Below are 18,232 nucleotides of genomic sequence, written 5' to 3'. Positions count from 1 at the left end.
GGATTAAGTACCGTGGCATGATTTGCTGAAAGTCCACGACCGACAGTGAAAATTTGACTCAATTGTCAAATATCCGTGACTGGCACTGCGACCCAGTCACACACCTGGAAACTGCCATGGCTGGTGACACCAAACTTCCAGTATTTATGTCGTATGATCAGTGAATTGTGGCAAAGTTGTGTAGTGTGCGATGGATTTTGAATAACAAATGCAAAGAAATGGTGCACCTTGTAGAAGAGGGTGAGGGACGGGAACCTTCTATTTAGACTTTTGAAAAGTGACTAGCCTCTGTAAAGGTCTGCTCACTGTAGTCATTGTAAGAGAAGCTAGTAGAGGACCATCACATGAGACGAGAGTCAATCCAGATTAGCCCCAGCATTAGTGGCAAAGAGGGTCTTCCAAACCTGCCCAAACTTCTTTATAACTTATGTCTTTGCACTGCATACTTTTGCTACCGGCAGTGGGTGGCCAAATTGCTACCAACCCACAGAAAGTCTATTCCAAGAAGTTTATAAATACACTCTTCGCATTTAAAGCAAATGGATGAATGTCACAGTTTCACTGGTCAAAATGACTAAGTTGTTTAGCAATTTATATGTTCAGCAGGAATAGTGCACAAGTTACAATTTCTCCCAGCACATGAACAGACAGAAAATCAAAGATTTGAAAAGTCCCTGTGCTGATACACTGTTCATGCATGACTGATGGTGCTAACAATACTGTGAGTAAAAATTTGTTCAGTACTTGACTTAAACTCTACAGTAAAATCAGGACTTCAGGCATTTGACCTGAACATTGTAGGTTAACTTTGACAAAGTGCCCAATATATGGTTATTTTACAATATGTTGATACTACCATACATGCAATAAGGCATTGTCAATTATCTCTCATACCAATCATTATTATCATTTTTTTTTTCATAATTATGTGGCTGCACATACTTGGAGCTTGAGTGTATAACAGAGAACCTGATACTCTGTTCTCATTTTTTTTCTACTTCCTATCAAATATCTTTCTCACTCTGGTCGATTCCATAATAGCTCCTGATAAAGCCTTCACATAATACTAACCAATAAGCCCCTTGTTCCTCGTCGCCCTGGGTAACCAATTGCTCCAGTCCGCCCCTGTCTGCCTTTGTCACCCTTCTCCCCTTTCTCTCCCTTGCCACCTCTCTTCCTGCTCTGCACACAGAATTGATAAAAAGGGTCAAAGGTTAGCATGAAATTGATAAGAAGGGTCGATGGTTAGCATTAAATTGATTAAAAAGGTCAAAGGAAAGCATGGAATTGATAAAAAAAGTCAAATGATACCTTGGAATTGAATTAAAAAGGGTCAGAGGTTAACATAGAATTGATGAAAAGGGTCAAAGGTTAGCATGAGATTGAATAAAAAGGGTCAAAGGTCAAAATCAGGGGGTTGACCCAAGAGTATAAACTTATTTTTCACATGACCATAGACTTTCAAGCATTACAATGCACAGAAAGAAAAGACAAACAAATAAATAGGATACACTATTATTTCTGCCGAGTCAAAATTTCAACTCTGAATCCGAGTAAAAAAATTTTCACTCTGATCTGTGTAAATTTAACACCAACCGTGTACTTCTGACTCAAATCCGAGTTATCATTTTGGTTATCGGACTTTTTACACCTGCGCAGAGTCACATCAGAAATACCCAGCACAGTGTACATGACATACGCACGCTAAAATTGGACAAAACATGTCATGTGTCCTATGTGACATAGTACCCCCGAGAAAAAAAAGCGTCATTTCTCGACGATCTGCCGCGGCCGCAAGATGTCTTGCAACTTTTTGTCTTCAATATGGACAATTTGGTGTGCACTTTTCTAGAGGAATGCGGAATGGAGGAATACATAGGAGTTTTCATCGGTGAGTTCCCACCTCATTCACAACACTCATATAAATAATTGCCTGAAACATGGTCTCAACAGTCAGTCACCATTACCAGTCAATGTGTCCGTGTCGAAAGTTCATTTTGCCCTAAATAAAACTGACTGTTTAGACCATGTTTCAGGCAATTATATATATGAGTGTTGTGAATAAGGTGGGTACTCACCGATGAAAACTCCTATGTATTCCTCCATTCCGCATACCTCTAGAAAAGTGCACACCAAATCCGAGTCATTACTACACCAAAATGGGTTACTTACAATGCGGGAAATGGCACCGTATCAGAGTGAAATTGTGATCTTTTGATTCGGAAATCCCTGTCATTTTGCTGGAATAGATTGCACCTAACTGACCCCATTTCCGAGTCAAATTTGACACTTTCCGAGTTAATTTGATGCCACAGAAATAACTCGGAACGTGAGTAGGAATCCGAGTGAAATCATTTGACTCAGAAGTCCGAGTAGCTTTCACTCGGAAGGAGTTGACTCCCAGCTGGCGCCATTTCCAAGTCACATTTCACACTTTCCGAGTTATTTTTGACGCCGCAGAAATAAGAGTGTACACAACTTTTAAGGCAGACTTATGCATTTTGTATTCAAAAAGCATTGTCTTCCAGCTTCCATCTATCTATTAATCTACATATCTATAAGTTTACTTGCATATATGTACATTTATACTGCTTATCCATTATACTAATACTTGTACATCCATATAATTCATGTTTACATTCACGTTCACACACAAGCATACACACACGAAAAAAAGGGAAATGCAGCAAAGACAATATAGAAAACAGAGAAACAGAATGCATTCAAACAACCACATGCTCCTGAAATTGATAGTTTACTCATATTACCTTGGTAATCCCTTCTGTACAAGTTTATACAGTATATGGATGAGAGCCATGACATTTGTACAGCCACATGAACCCAATATTCATACATTCAGCTAATTTCAGGATGACACAAAATCTTACCCTCAGTCCTAGAGCGCCTGGTCTTCCTGGGGCTCCAATATCTCCTGTATTTCCCTGAGTGAAAAGGAAAATCAACAAGACTTCTATGAGCATATTGTACTCTACAATTCAAAACTATATAAAATACAAAAGACACACACATACACACATACAGTGTATACATACACCAATGAACCGAACCAGTGAATGACTAGTATGATATAACAACAGCTATCAAACTTGACGGAATCTCTTTCCACATTTCTCAAAATGTTACCCCGAATGCAAATTTTCTGCCATGGATCTCTATGTCATAATCCCTTGAACTTTGCCCATATCATGTAGTCCATTAACCCATTTAGGATGGTTTGATTTTGCTACAACACGCATTTCCCATAGACAGCTGCCTGAGTATACTCTGGACTCGTCTTCAACTGGGTTAAAAAAAATCATTACACCTGTGTTAAATACCAAGATCAATTGACATACGAAGTACTGCCAAAGGTTCACTTGTCACCATGGCAACAACAATCACAAAACTGGAACAAGCACACAGATGAGCATCTGGGGCTTTAGTACAGGCACACAAAGTGCATTGAACTTTTACCTTGTAACCATCTGGTCCCGATGCGCCTTGGGCTCCAGGGTCTCCAACTTCTCCCTTCATGACATCATCAATAGCAGGAGTGAGAAGTGAGATTAGCACCAAGCCCCCACCAGGGTGGAAATCGATTAGAAACCACGAGACATCATACAAAGTATTCTGACAGTTCCATTAGGCATCTAAAGGTTTTTTGACTATCTGACTGGTCTAACATGACACCTTCAGAAATTTACATCACCAATTGAAAAATCGTTATACAATTATGCACCACTGTTACACCATTACGCAATTCCTTCAGTCCAGCAGCCAACCTGTTTATTTCATAGGTCTAAATATATCTAATGTTGAAGCAGATTATACCATTTAACTCTTTATGTGCCATGGTGGAATCCCCTGTGTGCCACATTATTATGAGACACGAAGGTAGTCATGCTTTGAGAATGAATTCGGTTTTTCCAATTTGTATAACTTCTTCAATTTTCTGTTAAGGTGGACACAATGGTGAGCAAAGCTAAAGAGGAATGCCAAACTTTGCTTCGATATAAATTGTATGACAAATCCATTTTCAATTTTTCTTTTGAATGACCAGTTGCTACATCACTGTAAAGGCGTGACTTTTGCACATAAAACCGTAACAGATACTTAGAATGTACACGCAAATCTAGTCGGGAACACCGCTTGATAGTCAATCACCACATAGAATGCAAGCCGTAGAGGAGAGGAACAAAAGCACGAGAAACGCTTTCATTGTACCACGGGATTAGCGATTTATCGATCGGTTTAAACGGCTTTGTGTGTTGAGCAGAATATGCGAAGTTGGCACGCCGTCGACTGAGTCGGACGTGTGAACGTGGCACATAAAGAGTTAAACAACTGAAGAATTTTTAATGGTTCTTTAGAATATGACTGATTTTAATGGGTCTAATATCCAATGGTGAAGCATATCATACCATTAGAAACCATCAGACAGTTTCTTATAGTCCAATCACAAAAGGAAAGTCGTTTCAAAATGATTCTGCAGCTGGAACTTGCCAAGTCAATGCTAGTCTCAATAATGCCTCCGGCGACACTTCGTGGCGGAGGCATAAAAAGGATCTCATGCCGTATTCTGTGTTACATTAAGCAAGCCTTCCAAAATAATGAGATGCACCAACACAGTAACTAAAGCTTTAATGAGGTAGTATTAAGGATATCTCAACAAACTGAGCAGAAGAGGGGCGACCTCATTCATATCATAACTTCTGGGGTGATTTTGCAGCCGAAATTACCTCCATGTCGAGAACAAATTGGCAACTTATTACTCTGAATTCTTTTGAATCTCATAAATTGAAAAAAAAAAGATTTGATGGAACTGGTGAAATTTGTTAGATTTGCATAAAGCAAGAAAAAAAAAAGGTCCAAAAAGTGACAACCTGACAGAGCAGCATGAACTGTAATAAATGGACTTAAATGTGTTACCAATCTATGGATCAGTTTGTGATTTGGAGATATTTTTACATGTTGTCAGTTTTTTATGTCATATTCTGAAATGCTAGCACAAACTGATAAAAATCATGCTAACAAGATATGGAATAAAATACAGAAATGTCAGTTTCTCACTTGAGGAGTCAAATCAATGAAGAAAGAGAAGACAGAGAGATAGAGAGATAGAGAGAAGGAGAAAAAGAATGGTTGTATACTCACGGGAGTCCCCTTCTCTCCTTTTGGTCCTTGCTCTCCTTGGTCGCCCTCGCTTCCCCCTATTCCCATGTCACCCTTGGGGCCCTCTGGTCCAGGGGGCCCAGGATAGCCTGGGGGACCTTGTGGCCCAGGGTAGCCCTCATAGCCCTCTGGCCCCGTCCTGCCCTTCACAAATGCAAACATCGGACATATGCATAACAATGCGGAAAACAAAAGTCAGTATTCATTATGACATAATCATCTTTGATGCTCGGGTAAACTCTATTATTATGACCATACTACTGGAAGAAGAATAGAATGATAATGGCAATGATGACCAAAAAAAAGAAGAAGAAAATGGAAAAGATAACTATATAAGGCTTAGAAGAACAAGGAGGAGGAAGAGGAGCAGGAGGAGGAGGAGAAAGAGAAAGAATCACATGACAGAGATGACAAACAGAACAATATTTTCAGCGGGATCAACAAATTGTGATATGATGCGACACATAACAAGCTGTGTGCTTTTATTCTGCATTGATCTTTATGTCTTTAATAATGTAGCAGGGCATCCAACATTCTTGTGTAAGGTTAGATAAATCTATATAAAAGAAAACACACATATTAGATGTGTAAATAATGCTATGCAATCACTGTAATAATATTTCGTCCTCTTTGTTTTTGTTATTTTTCTTGTGGAAGCATGATGTTTGTAGAAAGATTGCATTAAATGATATCAACAAAGAAAGTGAAGAGTATGCAAAGGATTTTCAAGAAATGAAAGGGGCCTTTAAGACAAACCTGATCACAACACTCTACATAAAAAGGGGTTGTAGAAAAACTGCTGAAGACACACTTTCCCATTCATTTTATGATCCCAAACTTAAGCATAATGTAGAAGAAGAAAAGCTAATTCAGAAAATATGAAAAACTCAAGATTGACTTGATTGACCCATGTCAGCTATCTATGAGTTCTTGCGTAAAATCAAGGGATGCGACTTTTTGTTGGTTTTGTGATGCACGGTCACGTACAAACTGTCATCAAATAATGAATAGAAAACACAGATGAGACACATGGATGCACATATTTTTTTTCATCTTCTTCTCACATTGTACGCACATCATGAAGACAACTGAATGAAGATATTTCACCTTAGGTCCCAGTGGTCCTTCCGGTCCGTAGGGGCCTGGGTACCCCTGAAAGCCCTTCTTCCCCATTGGTCCTGGGGCACCGAGCTCTCCCCTTGGCCCTCTTAGTCCCTGCAGATATATCGAGTAAACCAATACCATGTGATATATCAGACTCTCATTCTTCCTATGAAATGTGAGAAGAGTGGGATGCATTGTGGACCAGTGGATTCGGCTACGGACTCTCAATACATTCAATAACACACACTGAAAACCACAATTCAAATCAGTTTTTTTTTTGCGCTCTGGTTCACACATACAAAATCACAATCTACCCCACACCGATTCACGAAGAAAAATTGTGACTCAAATCGAACTGGTTTGCACGAGTACGGCCAAACTGTACATGGGGGAGTCTCAGAGTTTGACCTGACTTTGACCCGACTGTCCTGTGAAAGCTTGCATTTTGGGATATAAAAAAATGGTGCGATTTTGCAGAGCATCCATACACACTTTGCACCACAAATAATCGTGACAATTCAGAAAAAAGCACAACTATTTCAAAAATGTCACACTTTTAACGGTGGATCGTAATTGAATCTTAATAATAGTTGTGATTATTATGTCCACGCATACAGAGAACACTGTTTTTGCATCTCACAGCATAAATAATCACAAATATAAGTGGCTGTGTAAATGGGCCTAATCTCTTTATCTACTCTGCATCTACAAAATCAAATTTAAATTTTTGGAGAAATGTTTATCTTGAGTATCTATAGTGATGTCTGAATGCATAACCCTTCTCAACAAGGTCACAAATGAATGAGAAGATATAGTATGTCAGACGGTTAAAGTCTCTTAAAGGCATAATTTACCATTTGCAGATGAAATAAAAACTCAGCATTGATGCTTCAAAATAGTTCTAAAATGTGAGTTAGGGAGAGAAACAACCAATCTAAAAATCTGAATCACTATAATCGATGTTAAGTACTGTTAAGTATACAAAATGTGAACAATAGTTATAATAAAATTGATTCCAGACTAAACCGTCTACAGTTACGGTTTATTGAGAAAAACAGTGATATCTCATCCTTATATTTTAGGCTTTACTGCAAAAATTGTATGTGGTAGGATATTTTGTGATACAACTGACCTACACATATGCATCAAATGTGATATGTTGAACATTTTTTTAAATCACCGCCCCCAAGGGTAAACAGGACCTTTAACACTTCACAGCATGGTGGTGGTGGTAGATGTACCTACCCTGGGGCCCCTTTCACCCATTTCTCCCAGTGGCCCAATGGGTCCCAAATTCCCCTTCTCCCCCTTATCCCCTGGCTCGCCCCGCATGCCCCTCAAGCCAAGGAGACCCTGAGACAAGGAGAAATCACAAAGCAAATGTTACCTCAACTCTCATTGCAGACACTCGGCTCATCCAGAAGAGAAAGTTTCACATAGAAAGGATTCATCATTGAAAAAAAAAGCCTCACATCAAATGAAACAGGTTATCAGTCTCTGTCATTCCAGGTGATGAATCATATTTGATTCATATACGAAAGTGATCTTTTTTTAAAAAAAAAGAAGAATTTAATTTTAAAGTTTGTAATTCTCTGTGTCAGAATTCTCATTTTTAGAATCATTTTCCTCACATCAAAGCTACTAGTTTGTAGGATGAATATAAAGTACATTTTACATCCATCCCAGCAGCAAGAAATACTGTAAAAGTGGTTTCTTTCGCGTACAGATACTTTCGTGGTTTCCATCGGTGCCGACTTTTTCGCATGTGTTTAAATTCGCGGTTGGCAAAATCTGTGAATTCACAGTCGGCGAAAACTGTTTTATTTTGCACATGAAAACCCAAACTATAGTCCCATTATTCTTTTATTTATTACATAGAAATCAAAATTAAATGCAGGCTTACCTGAAATCCTGTCTCTCGAGTACTTTGTAACATGCTTGTACCTACGAGTACATTGCGCGGTATCGCTGTGTGTGTGTTGACCATCAATACACTCAATGCGCGAAATCTTCGTGTGTGCATGTGCGCAATAATACAGCGTTGTAACAAGCGGCGAGTTCAAAACATTTCCTTGCGTGGTTAATTTCGCGCGACTTTTCAAAACATTTTTGCGTGACGTTAAATTCGCGGTTTAACCTCAAAGCGTGAAAAGCACGAAAATAAAACCACCGCGAAAGAAACCACTTTAACAGTAGATGTACAGAAAGACAACCAAAACACATAAGATAGTTACTGTAAGGCCAGAAATATTTGTGGCATGAAACTTTTGTGCCTTGGAGCAGACAGCCCTTTTTTCACAGCATGAAGCTTTCACAAATCGCCACTGGAATTTACTGGAATGAGTGTTTAATTCTCTCCTACAGCACTGACAGACAGATGGTCTTTATATAGAGGTTTAACTCAAAATAAAAACAAACAAACACACAAACAACATACAAAACAGAACTGCTCAGAATCAAATGGACAGATTTTTGTAAATTCAACTCATCCCTGCTTTAACAGGTATAAAAACAGCACAATCTGGAATTCATATTCAGAAAATATTGCTTTGTTTAAAAATGACGCTTTATATGGTGGTGGTTATATACTCTACAAAGGCAATGAATATATAAAGAAAATGTTCTTCACATTATCATTTATTCCACCTAATTACTCTTTCTTAAATTTGCTGGCAAAGACAATACATGGGAAAGAAGTAAGGGAAACATATCACCCTTCCTCCCGATCTGCCAACCAGACCCAGGGTTCCGTTGCCCCCATACGTGCCCTTGATTCCCTTAGAGCCGACTGCTCCACGCCTTCCCCTTCTTCCACGGAGGCCCTGGAAAAGTGGAAACACACAATTGTTCAGGATTATTCGAGGTCCTGCTGAGATGTAACACAGTGCAGCTCTGCTAACATTTATATCACATATCCTGAATACGTTTTAGTCTCTGCATCCTTTCATACAAGTATGTGGTCATTGATTATTGATAACATTGACCCACTGCATGCGGCATCAATTTTCTGTCCATAGGTATGTGTATGAATTTTGTGCATATTAACTTACCTGGGACAGAAAGGGTAAAGCATAAATGAATTACAGTATTAAAAAAAGTTTGAAATGAACATCAAATACCCCCATCTCACTAGACGGTGATTCTGATATGATCCTTAAAAACTGGCAAATCGCTTCAAATCTTTTCCATAGTATCTTAAGCTTTTCTGAAGTGTGAAGTGCTGCTACCAAGTTTTGAACATGTCCAAAACTTCAAAAGTGAAAGTGCAGCAGTTTTTGATTACATCACAATCACATCAAGAGCACATTAAAGTGTCATATTGATTAGCTCTAATGAGGTAGCAATGTGTGAAACCTTTAACCCTTTGCAATCTGAATTACCTGAACCACCCTAGTTGCCCTTTTCAACCTGTGTGTATGTGGCTGTGTGAAAACATTGCATGTTTCTTTGCTTGTTCTTATAATCCTTTTATCATCCTAATCCTCCAGTAAAGCATGATGTGTTTTTGTGGTTTCTTTCAGCAATCAGATGTTGACATCGCAAGAAATTTTCAGCGGCTAGAGGGTTAATAGCAAGACTCTGAACTATTACTCTCTGTTCAGCCCTGCCTTTCATGTTCCAATTTTTTTCACGAATGTACAAACACCGCATGCACACACACATACATAAGTACATTCTCCTTTTACTGTAATAACTTTCCCTCATTCTTTATTCAAATCATCTCTCTGCTTTTCGTCCATCTTAAAAAAATTCAAAAACATACACATAATACCTATGTGCCTTGATCATTTTTTTTCTTTCTCCCTGTTTCTTTGTAACTCTGTTTCAATCTTTTTTCCAGCTATATTTATTTCTGATTTGACTCTTCTTCTTTCTTTTGTTTTTAAAAGCAAATCGCAATGAACACATTGTAAGTGTGACAGCCAAATGTGCAATCAGTAAACACATCCAAAGTACATATTCATTTTATTGATTGGGATACATAGAAAACAACAGTAAAGTAAATGACATCGATTGGTCTATATTTACTTACAGTGCACACACACACACACACACACACACACACCATCTATCTCTCACTTTCTTAATCTCTCTATTCCCATTTCTCCCTCTCACTTTCTTTGACACACACACACACACACCTTTTTAGTCTCTGTATAACTCTCTCTCTCCCACACACACACATATCCTCCTTATTGTATCTTTCCTTCACTCTGACACACACACACCAACCCAATTTCTGTTATGTATCTGTCTGTCTAAGACTTTCTCTCTCCTTCTCTCCCTCACTCCGACCCACACACATACACCCACCCACCCAATTTCTGTCTATGAATCTGTCTGTCTGTCTGTCTGTCTGTGTCCTTAACTCTCACAAGCAGACTTACCATTGCCCCTTGATCACCATCAGAGCCAGCGCTACCTTCCTCTCCAGCGATGCCCTGCAAACAACAAAAGAAGGAATAATTGAAGCAGACAAAGAACAAAAAATACATCAAAACAACTGCAATCTTTTGTGCAAGTGTGTGTGTGTGTGTGTGTATGTGTTCTCGCAAATGGACCTAACCACTCCAGGAAACCGGAATTACATTTAACACCGGACATATACCCGTTTGTTCAATCAATGATTGTAAAAGTGCTGGAACATTTAATATCATTTTTTTTCTCTAATGTTATGCGTATGGCTTAGTGGCTCCGTTCACTCGTCACTTCTCGTCTTCATTATCAACATTGTTTTTTACCTCCGCTAAGGGAGGAGGTTATGTTTTCATTACCGTTGGTTTGTTTGTTTGTCCGTCCGTGTGCACAATAACTCACTAAACTGTGAACGGATTTGGGTGAAACTTAGAGGGAAGGTTGAGAATGACACAAGTACAATGTATTATTTTTTATGGTTTTTATTTTCAATTAGTCAATTTATCGTAAGGAAAAAACAATTTTTTTTTTTCAGAAATAAAAAATGGTATATGCCCATTTTTTCTTGAGCAAACTATCATATCCCCAAATGAAGCATCTTACGAGAATGTGTGTGTGTGTGTGTGTTTATGTTTTCTCAGGTTATTGGCATTCAGTATAGGGCCTCCTGAGGTCATGAAGTCACTACACGTATCTCTCCAGATTCACGGTACAATGAGACCTGACAGACAGCAGCACCAATCTGCAGAATTGATAAAATATTTGTGACCCGTTACAACAAAAGGATCCGTAAGTCGGGAGAGGATGATTTCCTGGAAATGACATGACATTATTCCCTTACTCTTCCGCTTTAATGTCATATAGAACTTGACTCATAAAAGTACTCGGTTGCAGAGATATTGGTGATTTTATGAGACCATGTCAAGTGGTCTAGGAATTCAGCGTTTCAAGAAACCCACCTTCAAAGTTTTCTTTCCAACACAATCATGATTAAGGGGAGGTAAGACAGTTTTCACCTCTTGGCAATAGAAGGTATACTTATAGCAACCTCCGCGATGTTCATTCAAGCTTAGTGCCAGCAGTCTACGCACGACCAATCAGTAACCAAGGTGCCATGCACTGACCAATAAGATCACTTCCTCGTTACTAGGGGCAGAGTCTATCTGCGGCGCTAAATCCAAATCTTTGGACACGTTTCTGTTCCATTGAAAGTCAGAAAATCATGGCCCAGAAAAATGCTAATTTCTTGCCTTTCCAGCGATCATTTAGCTTCAAAATTTCGGCACCTGATTGACGATACATACATTAGACTACAAAATTATGCCAAAAACAGAAATCCGATCGTTTTGACTGATTTTGATGATCTGACTTCAAATTCAATTTTCTCGGCTCAGCTGTTGGCGACTTTAGGATCCTTTTGTTGCGGTGGGTCACATTTCAGTCATATGAAAAACTTTGCCTCTGAAATGTTGAGGATAACTGAAATTGAGGAATCCGATCAAATATCATTTAAGATTAAATACGTTAACAGCATTATCCTAGACAATACTTTAATAAAGCACTGAAGAGAATCATTTCTGAAACAAAATCTGGAGTAAGTAGTAGTTTCCTGAATCAAATGGGGTGGCAGCTCCAGATGGAGGTGTTCTATACTCACAGGTAGTCCCCTAGTTCCTGGATCCCCTGTTGTCCCAACAATGCCATCTAAGCCCTGTGAATTCAAATCAACATTCCAGACAAGATCTATGGTGCTTTGAATCCTCAGAAAACTACCACTACAAAATACCACATGTAGAATACCCCATGCAAGTTCAACAGCTCTACGACTGAAATAACAGCATTAAGACTGGTGAAAAAGACTATCTTTAATGAACAAGTGAATGGCTATTCACTTAACACAGGCACAACCAAAGATATTTTAATCTACAAAAAAGGTTGTGCATTATGCTTTTTAATGCTTTAAATTACATTTCTCAATATAAAACATAATTATTGCAACAAACCCATTTACACAGCAGTGTCTGCTTCTTCAGTGATTAAAGAATTTATTTCCTTTAGCTATAAGTTCAGCGGCATCAAGGCAGACAATTTAATGATTTGTTTCATGATGAATTAATGATAAGTTGAATGATAAACATTTTAGCTGTCAGTGTGCTGCACTTTATCCTCTGAACCCAATTGCAGGGTACAATGTCAGCCTATAGGGCCTCATAATTACAACCACTTACTGTTTACTCCAAATATTTCGTGAGGCTTTTATTTTTGCGAGTTTTGCAAGTCTAGTGATATTCGCGAAATTACAGACACGCGAAAACAATGACTCTGATCCCGACATGAATGTGATGTACACGTATACATTTCTCCGTTCAGTACAGTACTCCAAGACTGCGAATTTAATGACTTACGAAATCATTGGGAAGTTCTGTTTCGTGAAAATTTAGACTTGCTAAATATATGGCATATACAGTAATTTACTGCCAAGCATGACAACACTTCGCATTCATACCAATTCCACACTGTAGAGAGAACAAAAAGTGTACTGCCACTCCATGTTAAAATTGGCTTTAAAGAATGGTGTAGAATCAGCAATACAAAGTAAAATGGCAGAGTTCCAACAAAAATAAGGAAGTTATAAGATGAATGTCATGTTTTGATAAAATCAGTGATAATGGCTGAGAACAAGTAAATGGATAAGGTGATGATGACACCATCTCAATATGTTTGCAAAAGATCACATCATTAAAAACATATTTTGGTTGATAATGTAGCAACAACAAATTCTGCCCCTTTACGTCATTAAGTTTTTGTTATTACAACACAACAATCTTTTAATGCAAAGTATAGGCCACACAGGTCTTTCTGTATAATTTCATGTTAAAAGAAGGAAAGATAGTAAAGATCTTAGCTCTGGACAGTGGAAAATTTTGGGGGTGCTGACATCATCACTAACACTTCTGTAGTAGAATGCATGCTCACTGTGTTGATCTTGAAAGTCAACACATATGATGGTAAATTCCTTCAAGTGTATCAATGCGTATGACGAACAAGTCTTAACCTAACCTTCACTCCATTGGGACCCCTCTCGCCCTTTTCACCCATTTCGCCTCGCGGTCCTGGAAAGCCAATTGGACCCATGAGCCCCTCTGGCCCCTGGGGCCCAGGAAGTCCAAGATCTCCTGGATCGCCATCTTCCCCTGGTGGACCCTAGCGGCGAGCAAAGAACAGGATTTGACAAATTTGACACCACAAGCCTACAGCTTTCTTGAAATCTTACAGTAATACACAAATGATATGAAATGTAAAGCATCACACTTGAGAACTAAATAAGAGTCAGTACAAAATTGATAAGGCCCTACATTAGTCAAAGGCTACCAAAGCCCCTCAGATATGAACAATTCTGGATATTCCCACTATATCAGTGTAGAGCATCCACAATATTACAAAATTATCATGATTGTGAAAAGGAAGACAGATATAACTAAATATCTGAAATCAAGCCGACTCCAGTCACACTTTATGAATGTTTCGCACAAAAATGAAAAAACAAGGAAAAGTAGAAATTACGCGGTGTGTAATATATGTCCCCACCGGAAGTAGCATTTTGTAGCAAAATGTACAATACAGGTCAAAAATCAAGGTCAAAGGTGAAAGAAGTCAAAGGTCAAAATTCTGTGAAGAAGTTTTGAAGCCCTCAACTAGTGCCATCACATAAAGCAAACAGAATTGAAATCGGGTTAGAAATGGCAAAGGAGTAGCATTTTGTAGCTAATGTACAATATAGGTCAAAAATCAAGGTCAAAGGTCAAAGAAGTCAACGGTCAAAATTCTGTGTAGCAGTTTTGAAGCCCTCACCTAGTGCCATCACATAAAGCAAACGGAATCGAAATCGGGTTAGAAATGGCGAAGGAGTAGCATTTTGTAGCAAAATGTACAATACAGGTCAAAAAATCAAGGTCAAAGGTCAAAGAAGTCAACGGTCAAAATTCTGTGTAGAAGTTTTGAAGCCCTCACCTAGTGCCATCACATAAAGCAAACGGAATCGAAATCGGGTTAGAAATGGCGAAGGAGTAGCACTTTGTAGCAAAATTTACAATATAGGTCAAAGGTCAAGGTCAAAGGTCACAACTGAAATTCTGTGTAGAAGTTTCAAAGCTCCCATGTAGTGCTCTCATATAAAGCAAACAGAATCAAAATCGGCTCATAAATGACAGAGAAGTAGCAAATTGAACATTTTGATCACACACGGACGCACACACGGACACACGGACGGACACACACACGGACACACACACGTACGGAGCCCGTTTCATAGTCCCCTGCTCGAACTCGTTCGGCGGGGACAAAAAGAGCACAATATCCTCATTGCTGAAGCTCATGGCATCTGCAGTTTCTGGCAAGTTTGGGTACATTTGTTTGTTTGTTTGTTTGTTTTTTCATTTTTCCCAACACTCGATAATCACGAACATATCATAATGTAATGATAAAATATTTAGCAGCTCTTCTGAAACACTGAGATCTTGTTACTTACTATACTTAATTTCTAGATGTAAAAGAATGAAAATACTTCCAAGCAAATACACAAGCAAACTCTGATCAAAGAATAAAATGCCCAAGTGATTTATCCTGACAACTCACTGGCTCGCCTGGTTCTCCCCTCTCTCCAATTGGCCCTGGGTCACCTTTTCTTCCCTAAAAAGAAGAGATTGAAAGAACAGAGACAATCAACAAATCATGCATATTTTACGATACATATCCAGAAATTGGTGCCCAAAGATAAAGTGCTGAAAGTGCTTTTCTTCTTTGATTTTTTTAAGGAGGGGGGTGGGGGACATCGGTATAAAGACCTGGTTATTAAACATGCCAGTGGCTACATACATAAACTATTAGTGGACACAGATTAGTGTAGAAGTTCTGACACATCATTTTGCAAAAGTCTTTTATATTTCTTGGTGTGTTCTCTTTTAGGGGTTTGCATATTCTATATTTTATAAAAACGTCATGAATGCATAAAAAGAAATCTGACAGCAAAAAACAATCACACTCACATTGATACATTGGCAAAGAGAAGTCAACCTGCACAACAATGATATAGATAAAGCTTTAAGATGTATTCAGCATTTGTTTGTGCATATCAACATGTTATCATGCATTACTGCATATTAACCCGTTGAGGACAAGTCCAGAGTATACTCGGGCAAGTGTCTATGGGTAATGCGTGTTGTAGTAAACTCAGCCCATCCTCAACGGGTTAAAGGGAGGAATGAAAGAACACAGTTGTGCTCCACATTTGACTCTACTCCCTTTAAATTCGAAGTTCCTTTGCAATCAAATTTGCATACTTCGGGGAATCTAGTTCTGTTCCTGCTTGTCCTGTCCAAACCTCTTCTGTCATGAACTACTTCGGCCTTCCCCATCTTGACAAATTATTCCGTTGCCTCTGAGATTTTGTAATTCCCACTGAATTATTACAGGGCCCACCATGTTGCCGCACACAACGGGTTAACTCTTTATGTGCCATGGTGGAAACTTCCTGTTTGCCACATTATTCTGAGACACCAATGTAGTCATGCTCTAAGAAAATATTCTGTTTTTTTTTCCAATCTATATAACTTCTTCAGATTTCTGTTAAGCTGGACATGTAGTGAGCAAAGTTTTAGAGAAGATGCCAAGCTATGCTTTCATGACAATAACACGACAAATCAATGACTGTTTTTCTTTGAAATGACTAGTACGTACATTAATGTAAAAGCATGACTTTTCGCACAGAACAGTGACAGAAACTCATAATTTACACGCAAATCTGTTAGGGAACACCGCTTGATAGTCAATTACCACATAAAATGCAAACTATATGCGAGATGAACGTAAGCGCAAGAAAAGCTTTCATTGTACTGCGGCACTTGGGGATTTATCGATGGGTTTGGGCGGGTTTGTGGGTTTGAGCAGAATACGCGAAGTTGGCACGCCGTCGACTGAGTCGGATGTGCGAACGTGGCACATGAAGAGTTAATTGTCGTTCTGGCACGATCTACTTGATGTTGTCTCCTCCCCTGTTCCTGAAAGTTTCACCATCACCAAACCCGTCTCATCTTTGTTTAGTCCTGCTTCTTCTCAACATCCTTAGTATCACACCCTGTCTCATTTTGTGTCATTATAATTATATTCTCCCTCTCCTACCAATGCAGGATAAAGACAAGAAGCTGCACCTGACCTAGAAACCTACCTGTGGACCAGGGGGTCCTGGTGGGCCTCTCTCTGCATTCGCACCATTAACACCCTTCAAAACAGAGGAAACAAATGGGTCTAGTTTTAAGACATGTGCAAAGAATACGGAACACACACTGATATTGTGCATGTGTTATAGATCTATCATGTCAGTATTTAAGACCTTAGATTGAATAACTGTTCATTAAGCATCTAGCATAAGAAGCAAAAGCTTTTCACGCAAAAACCACTGCATGTTCTAACAGGAGGGTACCGTACCAGACAATTTGGCTTGCTATTTTTTTTTTAAGTCACTCGATCATGACAAGCCTAAAAATGCTTGTTCAGTAGCTCCAAAAAGAAACCCCAATTGATACAATGTCACTACAGTTGTTTTTATATCATCTAGAGTATCATCTATTTCTCTTCTTTACTTTCCCTTTTCTTTTTGAACTCCTTATCAATGACTGAAATAACAGACAGGTCTGACATAAATTACAAAAAATGAAATGTGCCAATGCTGTACATAATCAATGCTTTTGATGTATTGATATGGACACTGCACATACTCCAACCACAAAACATCTTTCAAAACAAGAAAGAAATGGATAATTTCTCAGCGAGACACAACATTTCAAAAGGCAAATTGCAACTTCTGCTAATAACACAGAAACCAATTAACACGACAAAGGCAGCATGATGAACTTGAGGAAAGTAATAACTTCACGGACTCACCGGTGTGCCGATAGATCCATTTCTACCAGGTAACCCAGGCAGACCGGGTAGACCGGGAGATCCCCTGTCCCCTGCCGGTCCAGCGTCTCCTTGCTCCCCAGCAGGACCCCTCACACCTGGTTCCCCCATGAGACCCATTAACCCCTTGGCTCCCTGTAGACATGATACATTTGAAGGCATTTTGAATGGTGTGTAGAGAAATGCCTACACAAACACTGCCATAAGCAGATCGGGGGGGGGGGGGGGGGGGGGGGGGGGGTTGTGCCCTGGCATGCGCCCCCTATCTTTTTTTTGGTTAAACATAAGAAATAAAAAGAAAAAAAATGAAAGGGGGCGTGTGCACCCCCATTTAATTTCTGAAGAAACTATCTTTGTCAGCCGATTGTAGTGGCAGCAGAAAATTGCACTGAAGCATTTTTTTTTTGTTTTGCTTATCAGCCGATGAAACCTGGAAGTGGCAGCAGAAATATTTTTGCCGCCCCCCTCCCTTTCCAGAATTCCTGGATCCGCCCCTGACTGCTACTCTTGGTACTGGAGGCATTTCATATCAGAACTTTTGGTGTCATATTGTGACGCCAAAAAAAAAAAAAAAAAGTCAGAA

General features: G+C 39.1%; 1 protein-coding gene across 1 annotated transcript in view; it reads right to left on the bottom strand.

Moving 5' to 3' along the window:
- Nucleotides 1-1,767: 1,767 nt before the first annotated feature.
- Nucleotides 1,768-18,232, bottom strand: part of LOC139712637 (uncharacterized) — a 95,175-nt gene continuing 78,710 nt past the window's right edge. The window contains exons 22-34 of the mRNA XM_071624446.1: nt 17,632-17,784; nt 16,916-16,969; nt 15,328-15,381; nt 13,753-13,896; nt 12,350-12,403; nt 10,665-10,718; nt 9,012-9,098; nt 7,522-7,629; nt 6,280-6,387; nt 5,155-5,316; nt 3,475-3,528; nt 2,889-2,942; nt 1,768-1,848 (exon numbers count right to left, since the gene is read on the bottom strand). Of these exons, the coding sequence (XP_071480547.1) occupies nt 1,768-1,848; nt 2,889-2,942; nt 3,475-3,528; nt 5,155-5,316; nt 6,280-6,387; nt 7,522-7,629; nt 9,012-9,098; nt 10,665-10,718; nt 12,350-12,403; nt 13,753-13,896; nt 15,328-15,381; nt 16,916-16,969; nt 17,632-17,784 (1,167 nt within the window). The remainder of the gene's footprint in view (nt 1,849-2,888; nt 2,943-3,474; nt 3,529-5,154; nt 5,317-6,279; nt 6,388-7,521; nt 7,630-9,011; nt 9,099-10,664; nt 10,719-12,349; nt 12,404-13,752; nt 13,897-15,327; nt 15,382-16,915; nt 16,970-17,631; nt 17,785-18,232) is intronic.

Source organism: Diadema antillarum, unplaced genomic scaffold (genome assembly GCF_040938485.1).
Source record: "Diadema antillarum isolate AM-2024a unplaced genomic scaffold, OU_Dant_1.0 seq00001833_RagTag, whole genome shotgun sequence".
In the NCBI taxonomy this organism is placed as follows: Eukaryota; Metazoa; Echinodermata; class Echinoidea; order Diadematoida; family Diadematidae; genus Diadema; species Diadema antillarum.
Note: the sequence above shows the minus strand (reverse complement) of the source record. Positions and strands in the feature narration are given on the sequence as shown.